Genomic DNA, 17,654 nt, shown 5'->3' with positions numbered 1-17,654 from the left:
AGTGTGTCAGAGACTTTTTCATTGTCTACACACAAGTAAATGGAAATTTATATGCTCAGTGTATTTTCAGGATACACCTGAAAATACACAATGCTTCATAGTAGGCTATGCTTCATATGAAATTTGTAGAAAATTCTCTTTGAGCCTATAAATTTCCCCTGGAAATACCCACTATATATTTTTTCTCCTTACTATAAAGATGTTCCCTAAAAAGATGCCAAGGTTAGTGACTTGTTAATTCTGTGATGTGTTTGAATATCTGAGTGAGAATATACCTTTCTCTGCTTAAAGATATTTTCTTCAGGCTCTGTTGTCTCACACAAACTAATCACCTAATATGCTTTTCCTAATATGCTGAGGGAGAGATTTGTCCTTTGAGATCTAAGTAAATATATTTTGGTCCAATTTTGAATGCCCATTTATGATAACATGAGTGAAAAAATTTCATAAATTTCAAAATGCATCAACGATTTTTGGCTTAACAGAGTTGTACAGCATGATTAGCACTCCTAATCCATTATTGAAATGGATGGTCTGGAAGTCTCTTGGAGAGACTGAAACATATCTTTGCTTTTTAAAGCCCTTCTCGATGAAGAAAAATACTATTCTGAGGCTCATAACAATTTAGGCCTCAAGTTAGGCAAAACTTTTTACCTTCAAGCAAATGACTGGAATCAATATGAATCCTCTGCCATATGTATATGTGTGTGTGTATATATATATATATATACACACACACACATCCTTGAATCCTTGAGATGAAAAAGAATGTGATATGGTTTGGAAGAAGTCAAACATAATTTTAAGTTTTATATATACATATCTTAACTTGTTTGTATTTATAAAATTTTTAATTTGTTTGTGTGAATCAGGATAGGTTTTGTTATTAGGAATGACACACTTCAGATCACAGTGATTTTAAAATGTAAAAGGTGGCTATTCCTCAGGAGGCTAAGGCAGGAGGATCTCAAGTTCAAGGCCAGCCCAGGCAACAATAACGTGTACTCAGTGGTAGAGCATTTGCTTAGTGTGTAAAAGGTCCTGGGGTTCAATCTTCAGAATGGAAATAAATAAATAATAATACGAAATGTAAAAAAGGGTTTAATTAAGTATTAGAGTTGTGTTTTGGATGAGCCAAAGCCCTGGATTTGATTCCTATCATAAGGCCTGTTTATCACAAGTATAAGGACCAGATCAATATAGATCAATATTAGGACACAGGTAGAAGAACCAGCCACAATTTCATTTCATTTCCTTCCTTCCTTCCTTCCTTCCTTCCTTCCTTCCTTCCTTCCTTCCTTCCTTCCTTCCTTCTTTCCTTCCTTCCTTCCTTCCTTCCTTCCTTCCTTCCTTCCTTCCTTCCTTTCTTCCTTCCCTCTGTCATTCCTTTTCCTTTTCCTTTTCTTCTTCCAGTGCTGGGAATTGAACCCAAGGCTTAGGCCACACTAGGCAAACATCCTTCCACTGAGTTTCACCCCTAGTTCTTGCAGCTATAGTTTCAAAGTGTAGCTTAGTGATCTGGATATTCTGACAATGGCAATTAGAGCTTCCTCCAAGAAGTGACATATGGTATTGCCACTCACAGAATATTAGCCAAAACTAATCACCTAGACCTACTCAGTCATAATCCTCCCATACCCATCCCATAGACTCAGAAGAAGAAAAGGACAAATATTTAGACAACAGAACTAATGACTACCTCATTGATTTATTTCTCAAATAAATGTGTGTTAAAATGTTGGCATAATTGTTCTTCATACTATTCAAAGAAAGAAATAACTCACCACAAGTAGCTTGGAGTCTCCTTTGGTTTCAAGCAAATCTTGGGATACCAGGAGAGGCTCGCCTTTCTCACAGCTCTCCTGGCTGATGAGTGTGTCTGCATAGTTGGGTTGGGGGAAGATAAGTTGACTCTTCCTTGAGTCTGTGGTGAGGGAGACCTCTTGGGAATATGTCTGCAGTAAAGCATGCACTCTATCCACACCCACAAAGTGTGAAGTAGGCATGCTCACCAGCCCATCTCCTGAAGCCTGGAGTAGGTGGGATGAGCGCCAGCGCCAAAGTCTGAGCACCAGCAGCATGATGACAAAGGCAAGGAAGACACAGGAGACGGTAGCCACTGCCACCACCAGGTAGAATGTAAGGTCTGAATCATCAGGACTGGTGGTGGTCCTGATGCTGCCCAGGTCTATCAGGACATCAGAGATGCTGTCTGCCACTACTATGGTGAGTGTGACTGTGGCTGAAAGAGAAGGCTGGCCATGATCCTGCACAGTCACTACAAGATTCTGCTTGAGAGCATCCCTATCCAGTAGGGCTCTTGCTGTACGTACCTCTCCAGTGTGCAGCCCCACCACAAAGAGCCCTGGCTCACTGGCCTTGAGCAGGCGGTAGGACAGCCAGGCATTCTGGCCTGAATCTCTGTCCACTGCCACCACTTTGGTCACCAGGTATCCAGGCTCTGCAGAGCGGGGCGTCAGCTCCACACCAGTGGAGCTATCTGTAGGGAGGGTGGGGTACAGGATTTCAGGGATGTTGTCATTCTGGTCCAGCACAAACAGGTTCAAGGATACATTGCTTCTTAGTGGAGGATCCCCATTGTCGCTGGCTGTCACCAGTAGCTGCATATCTCTAAATTCTTCATAGTCAAAGGAGTGCAGTGCATACAGGACACCAGTGTTAGAGTTGATGGTGATATAGGAAGACAACGGTGACCCTTGGAGGGTATCCCCAGTCAATGAATAAGTGATGCGGGCATTGTTGTCGCTGTCTGGGTCCTGAGCAGTAACAGAGAAGATGGAAGCTCCTCTAGGGTTGTTTTCGGGAATGTAGGCAGAAAAGGAAGCATGAGTGAAGACAGGTGGGTTGTCATTGATGTCTGCCACATGAAGAGTGAGGTGGACTTCTGTGGACAGAGGTGGATTTCCCTCATCTGTGGCTCTCAGAGTGATATTATATTCAGACACTTGTTCACGATCTAGAGATTTGGCTGTCACTAAGCGGTAATACTGGTCTATTGATTTTTCTAAATTAAATGGCAGATTTCCCAGGACAAAAACTGTGACTTGTCCATTCTGCCCAGAATCTCGGTCATGGACATTGATAAGAGCAATTTCTCTCCCAGCTGTAGCCTCTTCTGGAACTGAGTCTGTGAGAGAAGTGATTGTAAATTCTGGGGCGTTGTCATTCACATCTAGAACTGTGACAAGAATCTTGGTTCTTGAAATAAGACCTGGTCCATCTTGTGCTTCAATTTTAATTTCATAAAATGTAGTATCCTCATAGTCCAGACTTCTTAATATTGATATGTCTCCAGTCACTGAGTTGAGATAAAAAACCTGAGCAATTTTTCCTGGCATTTTATCTAGAATATAGGACACTTGAGCATTGAATCCCTCATCAGGGTCTGTAGCATTCACTGTGATCAGCTGGGTTCCCACTGGCACATTCTCCTGGACACTTACACGATACTCTGACTGCGTAAACACTGGTGGGTTGTCATTCGCATCCAAAACTATCACTTGGATGCATAAATGGCCAGAGTGGACAGGGTCACCACCATCAGAGGCAAACACTTCAAGCTTGTGTACTTCCTTTTTCTCACGGTCCAGTGCCCTCTCCAGCACCAACTCTGGGTATTTGGTCCCATCAGGGACACTATTCACAGCCAGAGAGAAGTAGTCATTAGGGCTGAGCTTGTAGTTCTGTAAAGAATTCACGCCTACATCTGGGTCAAATGCAGTTTTAAGTGGAAATCGGGTTCCAGGAAATGTTAATTCACCAATTTTTATTTCTAATTCCTCTGTTAGAAAGTTAGGAGCATTATCATTAATATCTTTAATTTCTACTTCTACTTCAAAAATTTTCAACTTATCCTCAATCAGGATATTAAATTTTACCACACACCGTGCGCTCTGAGCGCAGAGCTCCTCCCGATCTATCCTCTCCTTTGTGACCAAGCTGCCGCTTCGCAGATTCAGAGAGAAAAGCTGCGTCCTACCTCTGGAGACGATGCGGACTCCGCGCTCCGCCAGCTCCCGGGGCTCCAACCCCAGGTCTTTGGCGATGTTACCCACAAAAGAGCCCTTTTCCAGCTCTTCCAGCACCGTGTAGCGGATCTGCCCAGATCCTGTCTCACACAGAGTCCACAGGAGCACGCACAGCAATGCCAGTTCTCTGCCATGGCGAAATTTCAAGCAACTGGTCATTTCCTTTTTGGTGAATTTTTTTTCTCTGAATTCTGTTCCAATTTCCCGCGATGGACTCCAGTCTTATTTCCTCAGGGAATTAAGTCCATGGGTTTAATTCATAGGCCACAGAGATGGTTGATTAATGGGATGAGCTTAGTAGAGTTCCGAATCTTCTGAGTCGGATTTGCTGGTTCTTTGCGTTTTAGGATCCAGGAAATGGTGGACTAGCTCTCCAGTTACGTTTTTCCTTCTTGAGTAGTCAACAGCGACACCCAGAGGCCTGACCGTTTAGTGCACACTCTCAGTGGTTCTCAGTATTTGAAGATCCTTTTATCAGAGGGAAGGGGACTGGTGTTGACTATATAATTGAATTGATATGTATTAAAGGTTCAAGAGACTTTCTTTTGGAAGCCACGCACCAACCTTAACTTCACCCTATTTGCTTCAAACCTGGTGGAGTTACTGATTCCAAATGTTCAGTTTAAGAACCACAATAAACAAGCCGTATTTATAGATTACATTTCTTGAAGTTTGTCAATAACTCAGCATATTAGTTTTAATATTTGTGATTCAACCTATTCATTGCACAAACACACAATGGGGTGTCTGACAATATAGTTGTTGAAGTACTGAAGGTGAACAATATAGATACAAACACTTCCATCACAGAATTTATGAGGATGTAAAAGCAAACAGGGAATCACAGTGCACTGAGATAACTACTATGATGGAGAAAGTCAAGGGGATGAAACGGCCTCCAACTGGCTTTGGAAGTTAGCAAAAGCCTTCTTGGGAAACATGAGAGGAGTGGATCAGGGAAAAGGCCTTCATGTGAGAGAATAGCATGACAATGTCTAGATGTTAGAGAGAAATCACAGCCCTTCAAGGTACTGAAAGAACATAACTTTGCCTACCTCTAGAATATGAGGATTTTTTAAAAACCACAACTGAAGCTGGTAGATATCAACTTTTATTTTATGTTCTAGAATTCCTTTCCCTATATGTTTTCCTCTTCATGCACAGTACAAATAAAACATATATGTCATTTCAATCATGATACATGAATGTCTATCCATTAGACATTTGTTCTTTCAATTTTTTTTGTAGTTGTAGATGGACAGCATGACTTTATTTTATTTGTTTATTTTTATGCGGTGCTAAGGATTGAACCCAGTGCCTCACACATGCTATGCAAGTGCACCACCACTGAGCTACAGCCCCAGCCCCATAGACATTTGTTCTTATGGAGTCACTGCATGTGCTAAAAGGATCTCTTCTCTCTCTCTCTCTCTCTCTCTCTCTCTCTCTCTCTCTCTTTCTCTCTTTTGCAGTACTGGGTATTGAACTCAGGGTCTCACACAAGCTAGGCAAGTACTCAATCACTGGACTATATTCCCAACCATTTTTATCTATTTATTGATTTTGAGCCTGGGTTTCACTTCTTCTTGAATTTGTGATCCTCCTGCTTCAGCCTCCTGAGTAGCTAAGAGTATAGGTATGCACACAATGCTTGGCAGGAACTGTGCCTTTAATTTTCCTCTGTTCATAATTTATTATTTACTTACAAGTAACTATATTTTAATATACTATTCCATAGTATGTTCCAATTTTACCTCATACATAATTTTGTGTAATATTAATGAGCACAATGGCATACATTTTCTCAAACTTTCCCTTAACAGATCCTCTTAAATATGAAAAGGAACCACAGAATCTTAAATACCATTAAATACAAGACTCAATTAGTACATTATTACTTCCAGATCAAATTAAGAAATGATTCCAACACAGAGAATATTAGTGTGTTCATTGTCTTCTGTTATTAAGATATTACCCACATAATAAAATCCAAAATAGGAAGGAGAATGTGGAAGAAAAATGTAATTGTGGGAGGATCTTGGATTGGGTGAGGGATTTGGAACATTCTTTAGCAGCTACTATAAGTAGGAAACTTTGAGAAGACAGATGTACAAAGATCTTTAGGGGCAATTGTACTATGCAGTCTCTGAATCCCTTCTTTAAGAAAAGTTATATTGAATATATAAACTATTTTTAAAGATAAAAGGCAACTTGGTTTCTAGATATGAGACAAAAAGTATTAGCAAAGGTAAACCTGTTTATTGTCACTTTACCAATTTATTATAGAGCAAATGATAAATCAGTTATTAAAGGAACACATAGCCACTTTAGAGGTTAATGAGACTTATACCAAGCAGAGCTACCATGATGTGCCTTTCTGAAACACTATAAAGAATGTTTATTTCTGGGCTTGGTGTGTACCTAATGATAGAGAGAATGCTAAGAAGTCCACAGTTCAATCTGTAGTACCAAAAGAAAATAAAACTATATTTCTAAATTTCCATTTTTAATAGGTAAGGACATGCAAATTAGGAAAATAAAGAACTTCACTGACAAATGAAAAGAAAAATATTAAGACCAAGTGAGAAAGAACTAACCAAGATGTTCATTATTTATACACAAATTAAAACATGAGCCCAAAGTCTTGTTTTAAAGAAGAGTATTGAGTCAAAATGAAATCTAACTTCCACATTTTTAAGACAGAAATAATTGTTAATTCATGCAGATGATTTGTCTAGGGGTAGAAAAGTGGGAGAAAGCAGATATTCCAGTTCTCTGAGGCAGTATTTTTTTTTTTGATTATCTAAATACCACCTTCACCTCTTAACAACTGGTTTTCACCAATTACTCGATTGGCTTCTACTCTGTCTTACAGCCTGTGAACACGTAAAATTACCTAGGAATAATTTTCCAGGACTCATTTACTAAAAAAAATACATCCTCAAGGAAATATGAATAAAATGGGTATAGTAACAGTGCAGGCAACTCAATAATTGGCTAAATTTATTTTAGCAAAATACTTAATAAGCAAGTTCTGAAAAGATGTTTACCTGAAATGTTTTATCTCCTTTTTCATCAAGTAGAGATTGAGGTGCTGATAGAAAATCCTTTTTCTCACAGCTCTCTTGGCTGATGAGCGTGTCTGCATAGTTGGGCTGAGGGAAGATCAGGTGGCTCTGCCGTGAGTCTGCAGTGAGGGAGACTTCATGGGAATAAGTCTGCAGGAAAGCGTGCACTCCATCCACACCCATGAAGTGCGAGGTGGGTACACCTGCCAGCTTGTCTCCAGCAGTCTGAAGCTGGCGGGAAGAGTGCCAGCCATGCAGCCTGAGTGCCAACAGCACTACGACAAAGGCCAGGAAAACACAGGAGACAGCGGCTACTGCCACTACCAGGTAGAGTGTGATGTCTGAATTATCTGGATCAGCAGGTGTTTCAATGCTGCCCAAGTCTGCCAGGACCTCGGGGATGCTGTCTGCCACAGCTATTGTGAGTGTGACTGTGGCTGAGAGAGGGGGCTGACCATGGTCCTGAACAGCCACCATGAGACTCTGCTTGAGTGCATCTCTATCTATCAGGGCCCTTGCCGTGCGCACCTCTCCAGTGTGCAGCCCTACAGAGAAAAGCCCAGGCTCACTGGCCTTCAGCAAGCGGTATGACAACCAGGCATTCTGGCCTGAGTCTCTGTCTACTGCCACCACCTTAGTTACCAGGTATCCTGGCTCTGCAGAGCGGGGTGCCAGCTCCACACCAGTGGATCCATCAGTTGGGAGGGTAGGATACAGGATCTCAGGCACATTGTCATTCTGGTCCACCAAGAACAGGTTCAAGGATACATTGCTACTGAGTGGAGGGTTACCACTGTCCAGTGCTATCACCCACAGCTGCATATCTTGGAATTCCTCATAATCAAAGGATCGAAGAGCATAAAGGACCCCAGTGTCAGAGTTGATAGAGATGTAAGAGGACAGGGGTGCTCCTTGAAAGGTGTCCTCTGCTAAAGAATAAGTTACACGGGCATTGTCATCACTGTCGGGGTCATCAGCCAACACTGAAAAGATGGAGGTGCCTCTGGGATTGTTTTCCAAAATGTAGGCAGAATAGGACCTGCTGCGGAATGTGGGCGGGTTGTCATTGATGTCAGCCACCTGCAGCAAAACATGAGCATCTGTGGATAGAGGTGGGTTCCCGCCATCTTTAGCAGTTAAAGTGATGTTATAAAAGGAAAACTGTTCTCTGTCAAGGGTTGTGGTTGTAACCAGTCGGTGGTAATTGTCCACTGACCTTTCTAACTTGAAAGGAAGTTTCTCTAGGAGTGAACATGTGACAAAAGCATTCTGTCCAGAGTCTCTATCATGTACATTGAAAAGTGCAATTATGGTTCCTGGAGGAGAGTCTTCAGGAACTGAGCTAGTAGCAGATGTCATGTAAAATTCTGGGGCATTGTCATTAACGTCCAGAACTGTTACAATAACCTTTGTTCTGGTCAGAAGGCCTGGACCATCCTGAGCTTCAATATCAATTTCATGTAACTTAGCATCCTCATAATCTAGACTTTTTATGATTGTTATCTCTCCAGATGACTTAAGCTCAAATATTGCTGCTGTTTCTCCAGGAGGTTTCTCTCGAAAATATGTGACTTGAGCATTATATCCCTCATCTGAATCAGTGGCGGTCACTGTGAGTATCCGGGTGCCTACAGGCATATTCTCTGGAACGCTTACATGGTACTCTGGCTGTGTAAAAACAGGAGCATTATCATTTGCATCTAGGACCTTGACACGGATGCGGCAGGTTCCAGATCGGACCGGGTCACCCCCGTCAGAAGCGACCAGAATGAAATGGTGAACTGCCTCTTTCTCACGATCCAGAGCACGCTCCAGCACTAGCTCAGGGTATTTGTTCCCATCAGTTCCACTTCGCACGTCCAAAGAAAAATGGTCATTTGAGTTGAGTTCATACTTCTGCAGGGTATTCTCTCCTACATCCGCATCATGCGCACTCTTAAGAGGAATCCGGAATCCTGGTGTATTTGTTTCGCTTATTTTTAGCTCCAGTTCCTCTACTCCAAAGCGAGGGGCATTATCATTAATATCTGTTATTTCCACCTCTACTGAAAAAATGGTCAATTTATCTTCCAGTAGTACGTTAAAGTTCACCAAACACCGCTCGCTCTGAGCGCAGAGCTCCTCCCGGTCTATTCTGTCTGCAGTGATCAAACTCCCACTTCGTGGGTCCAAAGCAAAGAGCTGTGTCCTACCTCTGGAGACGATGCGAACTCCCCGCTCTGCCAGTACCAGTGGCTCCCAGCTCAAGTCCTTGGCAATGTTGCCCACGAAGGAGCCTTTGTCGATCTCCTCTGGCACAGAATAGCGAATTTGCCCAGCTCCTGCCTCCCAAAGGTCGGCCAAGAGAAGGCACAGCAGGAACAGACTTCTGTAGTGCAGTGACCTTTGCAGAGACGCCATTTCCCTTTGCAGAGCCGCGGTGTTTTCTTTTAAGTCCACTTCCAGCATCCAGTGAGGGATTCCGCCGATCTTTGTTTCCCAGGGTCTGAGACAACCAGCACCTACAAGACCCAGGTCTCCGTGGTGAGAACTAACGGGCTGCCGGACCGAGTTTCTTCACCATTCCGGAGCTTGCGGACCAATGCCAGCCCTTTATGTTGTGGAAGCGGTATTGTTGGGTTGGTTGTCTCCCTGCCTTTTACTCCTTATGTGGTAAACAGCGACGCTCAGAGGCCTAGATAGTTTCTACACCCGCTCAGGCAAATCCCGGTTATATCTTGTTGATGTTCGGCTGTGACTTTTTCAAAATTGCTTTAAAGAATATTACAGTTCTAAGACACTTTAGAAATAAATCTTTGAAGCTAGAACTCTTCTTCTCAGAATTAATAACAGTGGTCTAAGGGTATGTGACCTTGATAGCAGTTGCTAGAGTATTATTGAATGCTCAAGGAATTAACTCTACAGTTGCTCTCGTTTCAAACATTTTCCACCTCTTTCTTATTTGTACAGAGACAAAAAAAAAAAAAGATCCATTTAAAAACACTAGCTATATTTTCTTCTAAGGTTATATGTCTTGAATTTCTGTGCTTGATGGTTTAGGATTCAAGTTCCAAACCTGTATTTACTGAATCATCAGACCCTTAATTTGGCATATGTACTTCACACTTTATTTGATCCAGGCTGGAGATGGAAACAATGAACCTGTTCTCAGGAAACTTGAAAGATTGGAGAGGACACACAATAGTAAAGAAGGTCTTATTATAGAGTATAATAACGGCTATGACATAAGGTGGGCAATGGGGGGATACAGAGGTAGGCTATTCAGCCTAGATTTAGGGATCAAGAAAGACTTCCAGGACGTGATTGGAGTTGAATCCTAAACAGTGCAATTGGATAGACAAAGAGGCTTGAATAATGTTGTAGAATCTCAGAGACAGCATGGAATGTTATGGAAACTGAAGATGGCTTTGTTAATTAGATAAAACTTGAGCAGGAAGGGGTTCTCACCATAGCCTAGGAATCAATCATTCAAAGATGTCTGAGGTTGCTAATTCCTTTTCCTGATATTTATTTTTTTCTAAGGGCATAAAATACAACACATGTGTGTCTTTTGCATTTTTATGTACTCCTGTATAATATGTTTATTTCAAAAATATATTTGAAAAATTTAAAGTACAGAAAATACAATGATCAAAGTTTATGTGCATACCAGTTGACTTTATCAAATCTTGACATGTTGCCATATGTAAATGAGATTGGTTTTCAAACCTTATTTTGAGTAATTTCAGATTTATAGAAAAGTTATAAAAACAACACAAAGAATTCTCATGTATAGTTATCCCTTGATATCTGAGGAGGATTAGCTCCAGGGCTCTAGTAGATACTGAAATCTAAGGATACTCAAGTCTTGTATATAAAATAGCATAGCATTTCCACGTATATCCTTCTGTACACTTTAAGTCATCTCTAGATTACAAATAATACCTAATATGATGTAAATGCTATATAAATAGTTGTTATACTTTATTGTTTAGGGAATAATGACAAGATTGCCTGTACATGTTCAATATAAATGTATTTTTTTTCAAATATTTTCAATCTATGATTGGTTGAATCGACAGACATGAAATCTGAGGATATGGATTTCATGTCTTCACTCACATTTCCCCAAATATTAAGATTTTGGTTTCATGTTCTCCCCTGCCACCCCAGGATCAGAGTAAGTTTCAGACATGATACTTCATTTTAAAATACTTCCTTGTATGTTTTTTTAGAATTAAGAACATTCTACCATTAACAAAATATGATAAAAATTATCAGATTTTTGTTAGTTGTTATAATAATGACATTTTAAAGCAAAATAAAAAATTGTCTGGCTTAGGATCCAATCCAGGACCACACACTGCATTTAATTATGTCTTTTTAGTAGCACTTAATCTGAGGCAGTTTATCAGGCTTTTTAAATATTCCATGACTTTATACTTTTGAAGAACACTAGTCAGCATTTTGTAAAATGTCTTTCATTAGGGTTTATCTGATTCTTTTTCCTGATTAGATTCAGGTTATAGCATAAATACTACAGGAATGATGTTGTATTCTTCTCAGTGCATCTTATCAGGAGGCACATGATATATTTGTCCCAATACTGTTAATATTAACTTTGATCCCTAGGGTAACTTCCTTGTAACTTCCAGCTCTCCCTATTGTAAAATTATTGTGTTTCCCTTTGTAATTAATAACTTTCTTTTTTTTAATTAATAACTTTCTTACAGACAGATACTTTGAGACTAAGGTAAATACTCCATTTCTAAAAAGGCATTGACCATTTATAATTCTTTCCTGAAATTTTAAAAATGAAACCATGGGAAGAGATGAGTTATTCTTGTACTCTTTTTTAGTAACAGCCACATTTCTCCCTCTGTAGAACTAATCAACATCCAGGATACAGAACCACATTTATTATTCCCATCCATGCTTTTATTTTACATTTTGCAGTGTTATGGATTGATCCCAAGACCTTATCAAGTGTTCTACCTCTGATCTATATCTCCAGCTCCATGTTTTTATTCTTTAACTACATATACTTGCATCCATACAGTTTTGCTTATTTGAAATTCAATAGTAGCATGCCATATTTATTCTGTGAGTCACTTTTTCCTCATCATTACATTTTGAAATTTATTTATGTTACATTCTTTTTATTTGCTGTATAAAACCCCATTAATGTGAAAAATGTATTCCTGTATATCTATAATAGGGTATTAAATGACTTATTTCATGATACTTTCTTTTCTTTTGATTTCCTTCCCTCCTTTTCCTCTTTGTTATTGCACCAACAGGCAAAAACTAGACATCTCTCCATATATACAATTTTTTTCCCTAGGCCAAGGATATCAAGTAGAAACCATTCCTGGGTCAAATCACATGTACATTGCTTCAGTTATCTTTGCTGTATAATAAACCATTCCTAAAATTTAGTGGCTTAATACAACTTGGATTCATTTGTTCAATAATCTTCCATCTGGGATGGGATGAGTTGTTTCAGTTCTTTTGCTAGCTTGCTTGTGGTTACTGTATAGCATCATCTGAGGACTGGGCTCAGCTGGTATACTAAGGTATCTGGGTGACTGTTTTTATAGTCTCATGGCCTCTCCTTCTCCACATAGCTTTCACATGTGGATTTTAAAAAAACATCATCTTACCAGCAGGGTAAGTGGACTTGATTTCTTGAAAATTTGCAGTAAAATACATATAACAAAATTTCCCACTTTGATCACTTTAAGTTGTGATTCGTGACATTAAATACAATCATATTACATTATTGTGTAATTATCACCACTATTCACCTCCAGAACTGTTTCATCCTCCCCAACTGAAACTCCGAATTAAACACAAGCTCCTGTTCCCCTCCCTCCAGCACTTGGCAACCATAATTCTACTTTTGTCTCTGTGAATTTGAATAATGTAGGAGCCTCATATAAGAGGAATCATACAGTATTTGTCCTTCTACGACTGGATTATTTCACCTAGTACAATGTCTCTAATGTTCATCGTGTCTCATTACGGCAAAATTTCCCCCTTTTCTTTCCTTTTTAATCTGTATTTATACATGTATGTATGTATATTTGTATTTATGTATATGATGTACATGTGTGTATACACACACATATATAACATTTTGTTTATCCATCCATCTGTCAGTGGGCACTTGGGAGTGCTTCCACCTTTTGGCTGTTGTGAGTAATGTTGCCATGAATGTGGATATACAGATAAATATCATCAAAATGTATTCCTGTCACTTCTTTTGGGCTTACTCCTTTAAAATGTATTTCTTCCTGTTGAGTTAATGCAACTTAAAATGGAATATATACTTGATTTTTGTTAGTCATTTTCATTACAGGCATAATGTACAATAAGGAGGCTTTAAAAGTTCTCAAGTTGCAAGATAAATTTTCTGTGGTTCACTTTGTCCCTCATTTTGGAAATTACTTAAATTGATGTATTCTTCAGCATTCATAAAATATCTCATAATAAAAGATTAAACAAAGGACCAAGATATTCAACAACAATTTAAAATTGCAGCTTATATCAATTTCTGTAATTTTAAATTAACATAACTGAAAATACTACTTTAGACAATCTTCACCTTTTCAAATGTTGCTAAATAAAATACTACAACATCCTGACAGATGACATCTGCTTTGAATAAATTATCAGATGCTTATAACTTAAGGAAATGAGAAAGTAGTATTAGTCTTCTAAATATTGGCCAGCCTTTTTTCTAGATAAACTCCATTTCTTTCAGATAAGAAGACAATAAACTCAAAACAATGAAATAATTTGGCCAGAGTCAAGAAAGAAAATGTTAGAAGCTAGATTTCCTGATTTCCTAGTATAGTGCTCTTTCCAAAAGAACATGCAGCACTATACACCTCCATCTCCTACCTATGATTACAGATGTCTTTTCAATGTGAAAATAATAATAAATAATGAATGTAAATTGTAATCCTGTTTAATCACAATTCTCCAATGATTGTAATAGAAATCTACTAGGGCACATGAGAAAAAAAAACTGTAGTAAAAAGTGAAAGTAAGTAAGTAAAAAAAATATTACTTAAATTTATATAGTTTATAAAGTTACTACAAGATTACCTGAGAAAATGTTTCCTTTTTATCTTCAAGTAAAGACTGCGGTACTGATAGAAAATCCTTTTTCTCACAGCTCTCCTGACTGATGAGTGTGTCTGCATAGTTGGGCTGAGGGAAGATCAGGTGACTCTTCCTGGAGTCCGTGGTGAGGGAGACCTCGTGGGAATAGGTCTGCAGGAAAGCACGAACTCCTTCAATGCCCACAAAGTGTGAGGCAGGCATGCCTTCTAACCCACTGCCTGCTGCCTGGAGCAAACGTGCTGAGTGCCAGCGCCGAAGTCTGAGTGCCAGCAGCACAGTGACAAAGGCAAGAAAGACACAGGAGACTGTAGCCACCGCCACCACCAGGTACAAGGTGAGGTCTGAGTCTTCAGGGTTGGCAATGGTACTGATGCTGCTCAGGTCTGCTAGGATGTCAGGGATGCTGTCTGCCACAGCTATGGTGAGTGTGACTGTGGCTGAAAGAAGGGGCTGGCCATGGTCCTGGACAGCTACCACAAGACTCTGCTTAAGAGCATCTCTGTCTAGCAGGGCCCTTGCTGTACGCACCTCACCTGTGTGCAGCCCCACTGAGAAAAGCCCTGGCTCACTGGCCTTGAGCAGGCGATAGGACAGCCATGCATTCTGACCTGAATCTCTGTCTACTGCCACCACTTTGGTCACCAGGTATCCAGGCTCTGCAGAGCGGGGTGCCAGCTCTACGCCAGTGGAACCATCCGTAGGAAGGACAGGGTACAGGATCTCTGGAGTATTGTCATTCTGGTCCAGGATGAATAGGCTAAGTGACACATTGCTGCTGAGTGGTGGGTTCCCACTATCTTGGGCTGTCACTCTCAGTTGCAAGTTCTGGAACTGTTCATAGTCAAAAGATCTCAATGTGTAAATGACCCCAGTGTCGGAGTTGATGGAGAGGTAGGAGGACAAAGGTGCTCCCTGAATGATGTCCTCCACCAGGGAGTAAGTGATTTGAGCATTTTCATTGCTGTCAATATCCTGGGCTCTCACTGAGAAGATAGAGGCCCCTCTGGGGTTATTTTCAGGAATGTAGATAGAATAGAAGTCCTGATAGAAAAGCGGGGGATTGTCATTGATGTCTGTCACTAGGAGCAAAACGTGAGTTTGGGTAGACAGAGTTGGATTTCCTTGATCTGTTGCTGTTACTGTGATGTTGTATTCAGAAGTAAGTTCTCTGTCCAGTGTTCTTTCTGTTACTAAACGGTAATAATTATCAACTAACTTTTCCAATTTAAAAGGTAGATTTTCAGGAATGGAGCATGTGATATGACCATTTTCTCCTGAGTCCTGGTCATGCACATTGATAAGAGCAATTATGGTCCCAGGAGGAAAATTTTCTGGGACTGCAGTGGTAACAGAAGTGATACTCACTTCTGGGGCATTATCATTTACATCCAAAACTTTGATTAGCACCTTAGCTCTGGCCATGAGTCCAGCACCATCCTGAGCTTGAATTTCCATTGGATAAATTTTGTATTCTTCAAAATCCAGTGGTTCTTTATTTGATATTTCTCCTGTGTATGAATCCAACTGAAATACTTGGGCCACTTTGTGGTCTATATTATGAAAGGAGTATGTTACTTCTCCATTGGCTCCCTCATCTGGATCAGTGGCATTTACCATGAGTAACTGGGTGCCTAGTGGGACATTCTCAGGGACACTCGTTTGATATTCTGCCTGAGTAAAGGCTGGAGGGTTATCATTCACATCCACCACCTGAACACGAATGCGGACGGTCCCTGAATGAACTGGGCTGCCCCCATCAGAGGCAGTGAGCACAAGGTGGTGAACAGCTTCTTCTTCTCTGTCTAGCGGACTCTGCAGCACCATCTCTGGATGTTGGGGCCCATCAGGTCCATGTTGCACATCCAGGGAGAAATGAGGGTTGTAACTGAGCTGGTAGCTCTGGAGTGAGTTCATACCCACATCAAGGTCTTTCCCAAAAGGAAGAGGGATCCTGGTACCTGGAGTCGTTATTTCATTCATTTTAAATTCCAGTTCTTCAAACTGGAATTGTGGAGTGTTGTCATTAATATCAATTATTTCTACTTCAATAGGGAAAAGTTTCATTTCATCCTCAACAAGGATGTTAAAACTCACCAGACACCGTGCGCTCTGGGCGCAGAGCTCCTCCCGGTCTATCCTGCCTGCGGTGACCAAGCTGCCGCTTCGCGGGTTCAAAGAGAAAAGCTGCGTCCTACCTCTGGAGACGATGCGGACTCCGCGCTCAGCCAGCTCCCGGGGCTCCAGTCCCAGGTCCTTGGCAATGTTGCCCACGAAGGAACCTTTGTCTGTCTCTTCTGGCACTGAGTATAGGATATTCCTGGCACTGGCTGCCAACAGCAGCTCCAGAAAAAGGCACAGCATCACCATCCCGCTGCAGCGGGTCAGCTTCGCCGGAATCGCCATTGCTCTCTGATTCGTAATTTGTCAGTCTAGCATCAAAGGGTATCCTTTCTCTGCTTTTCAGAGGCTACATTACCTCAATTTTCAAGACAATTCCGAGCACAGAGTCATCCAGAATTAGGGTTTGGGCAGCCTCAGATAGACATTTTTTATTTCGTGGCAAGTGATGAAGGTCTAAAGAGGAACAATTTTTTTTTTTTTTTAAATTGGGCGTGCGTGTAGTGCTGGTATTGCCAGATTGGTGAACAGCGACGCCCAGAGTTCTAACCAGTTACTGCACTCCTAGAAAAGCTTTTTCGTTCACCTGATACGTTTTCCTAAATCTTAGCTTACTGTAAAGGGAATAATTAATCATTTACCATATATGTAAGAAAAGGAGAAGCGATGTTCACTTAAACGTATGTAAAGGTCACCCAATTGCAGTATGTGGGAGAATCCCAGTATTGCCAAGTTATCTGCTTTCTCTGTTTGCCATTCAGGGAATAAGGGTTAAGAACTTTCTCATACCACAAAGAGGAGAAAACTGTCCCTCCACTTTTTCTGTTGTATATATATATTTTTCTTCTAGGAGGGATCAGGGATTAAATTTAGGGACACTGGACCACTGAGGCACATCCTCAGCCCTATTTTGAATTTTATTTAGAGACAGGGTCTCACTGAGTTGCTTAGTGACTGGCATTTGCTGAGGCTGGCTTTGAACTCATGATCCTCCTGCCTCAGCCTCCCGGATAGCTGGGATTACCGGCCTGAGTTACCGCGACCGGCTCTGTTGTATATCTTGACTACTTGATAATTTGTCAGGTCACACAAAGCAATTTCTTTTTGAAGGATGAAAAACATTGGAGGGAGAAAAGCTTTTAGAATGTAAGTTAAACTTTCAAAAATTGGATCACACTGTTTCCTTTCCATCGTGCTTTGAATATTCACCAAAATCCTTGGGATTTTGAAGATGATGTTTTAATTCAATCCATATTTTTCTTCTCTTTTGGAAGTGTCTATATATTGTGGAGTTTTTAAAAAATTAAAT

General features: G+C 40.6%; 3 protein-coding genes across 3 annotated transcripts; all 3 read right to left on the bottom strand.

The window, feature by feature from the left end:
• Nucleotides 1-1,763: 1,763 nt before the first annotated feature.
• On the bottom strand, nucleotides 1,764-4,341 carry LOC144253943 (protocadherin gamma-A3-like). The gene has a single exon (XM_077796634.1). It carries the CDS (start codon nucleotides 4,206-4,208, stop codon nucleotides 1,764-1,766), a length of 2,445 nt encoding a protein of 814 aa, XP_077652760.1. The 5' UTR covers nucleotides 4,209-4,341.
• A 2,728-nt stretch (nucleotides 4,342-7,069) lies between these two features.
• On the bottom strand, nucleotides 7,070-9,517 carry LOC113179678 (protocadherin gamma-A2-like). The gene has a single exon (XM_026384403.2). It carries the CDS (start codon nucleotides 9,515-9,517, stop codon nucleotides 7,070-7,072), a length of 2,448 nt encoding a protein of 815 aa, XP_026240188.2.
• Nucleotides 9,518-12,493: 2,976 nt separating this feature from the next.
• On the bottom strand, nucleotides 12,494-16,594 carry LOC113179690 (protocadherin gamma-A1). Its single transcript, XM_026384422.2, has 2 exons — nucleotides 14,247-16,594; nucleotides 12,494-12,524 (listed from the first exon to the last, which is right to left on the bottom strand). Exons 1-2 carry the CDS (start codon nucleotides 16,592-16,594, stop codon nucleotides 12,494-12,496), a joined length of 2,379 nt encoding a protein of 792 aa, XP_026240207.2.
• Between the last annotated feature and the right edge of the window lie 1,060 nt (nucleotides 16,595-17,654).

Source organism: Urocitellus parryii, chromosome 1 (assembly GCF_045843805.1).
Source record: "Urocitellus parryii isolate mUroPar1 chromosome 1, mUroPar1.hap1, whole genome shotgun sequence".
Taxonomy (NCBI): domain Eukaryota; kingdom Metazoa; phylum Chordata; class Mammalia; order Rodentia; family Sciuridae; genus Urocitellus; species Urocitellus parryii.
Note: the sequence above shows the minus strand (reverse complement) of the source record. Positions and strands in the feature narration are given on the sequence as shown.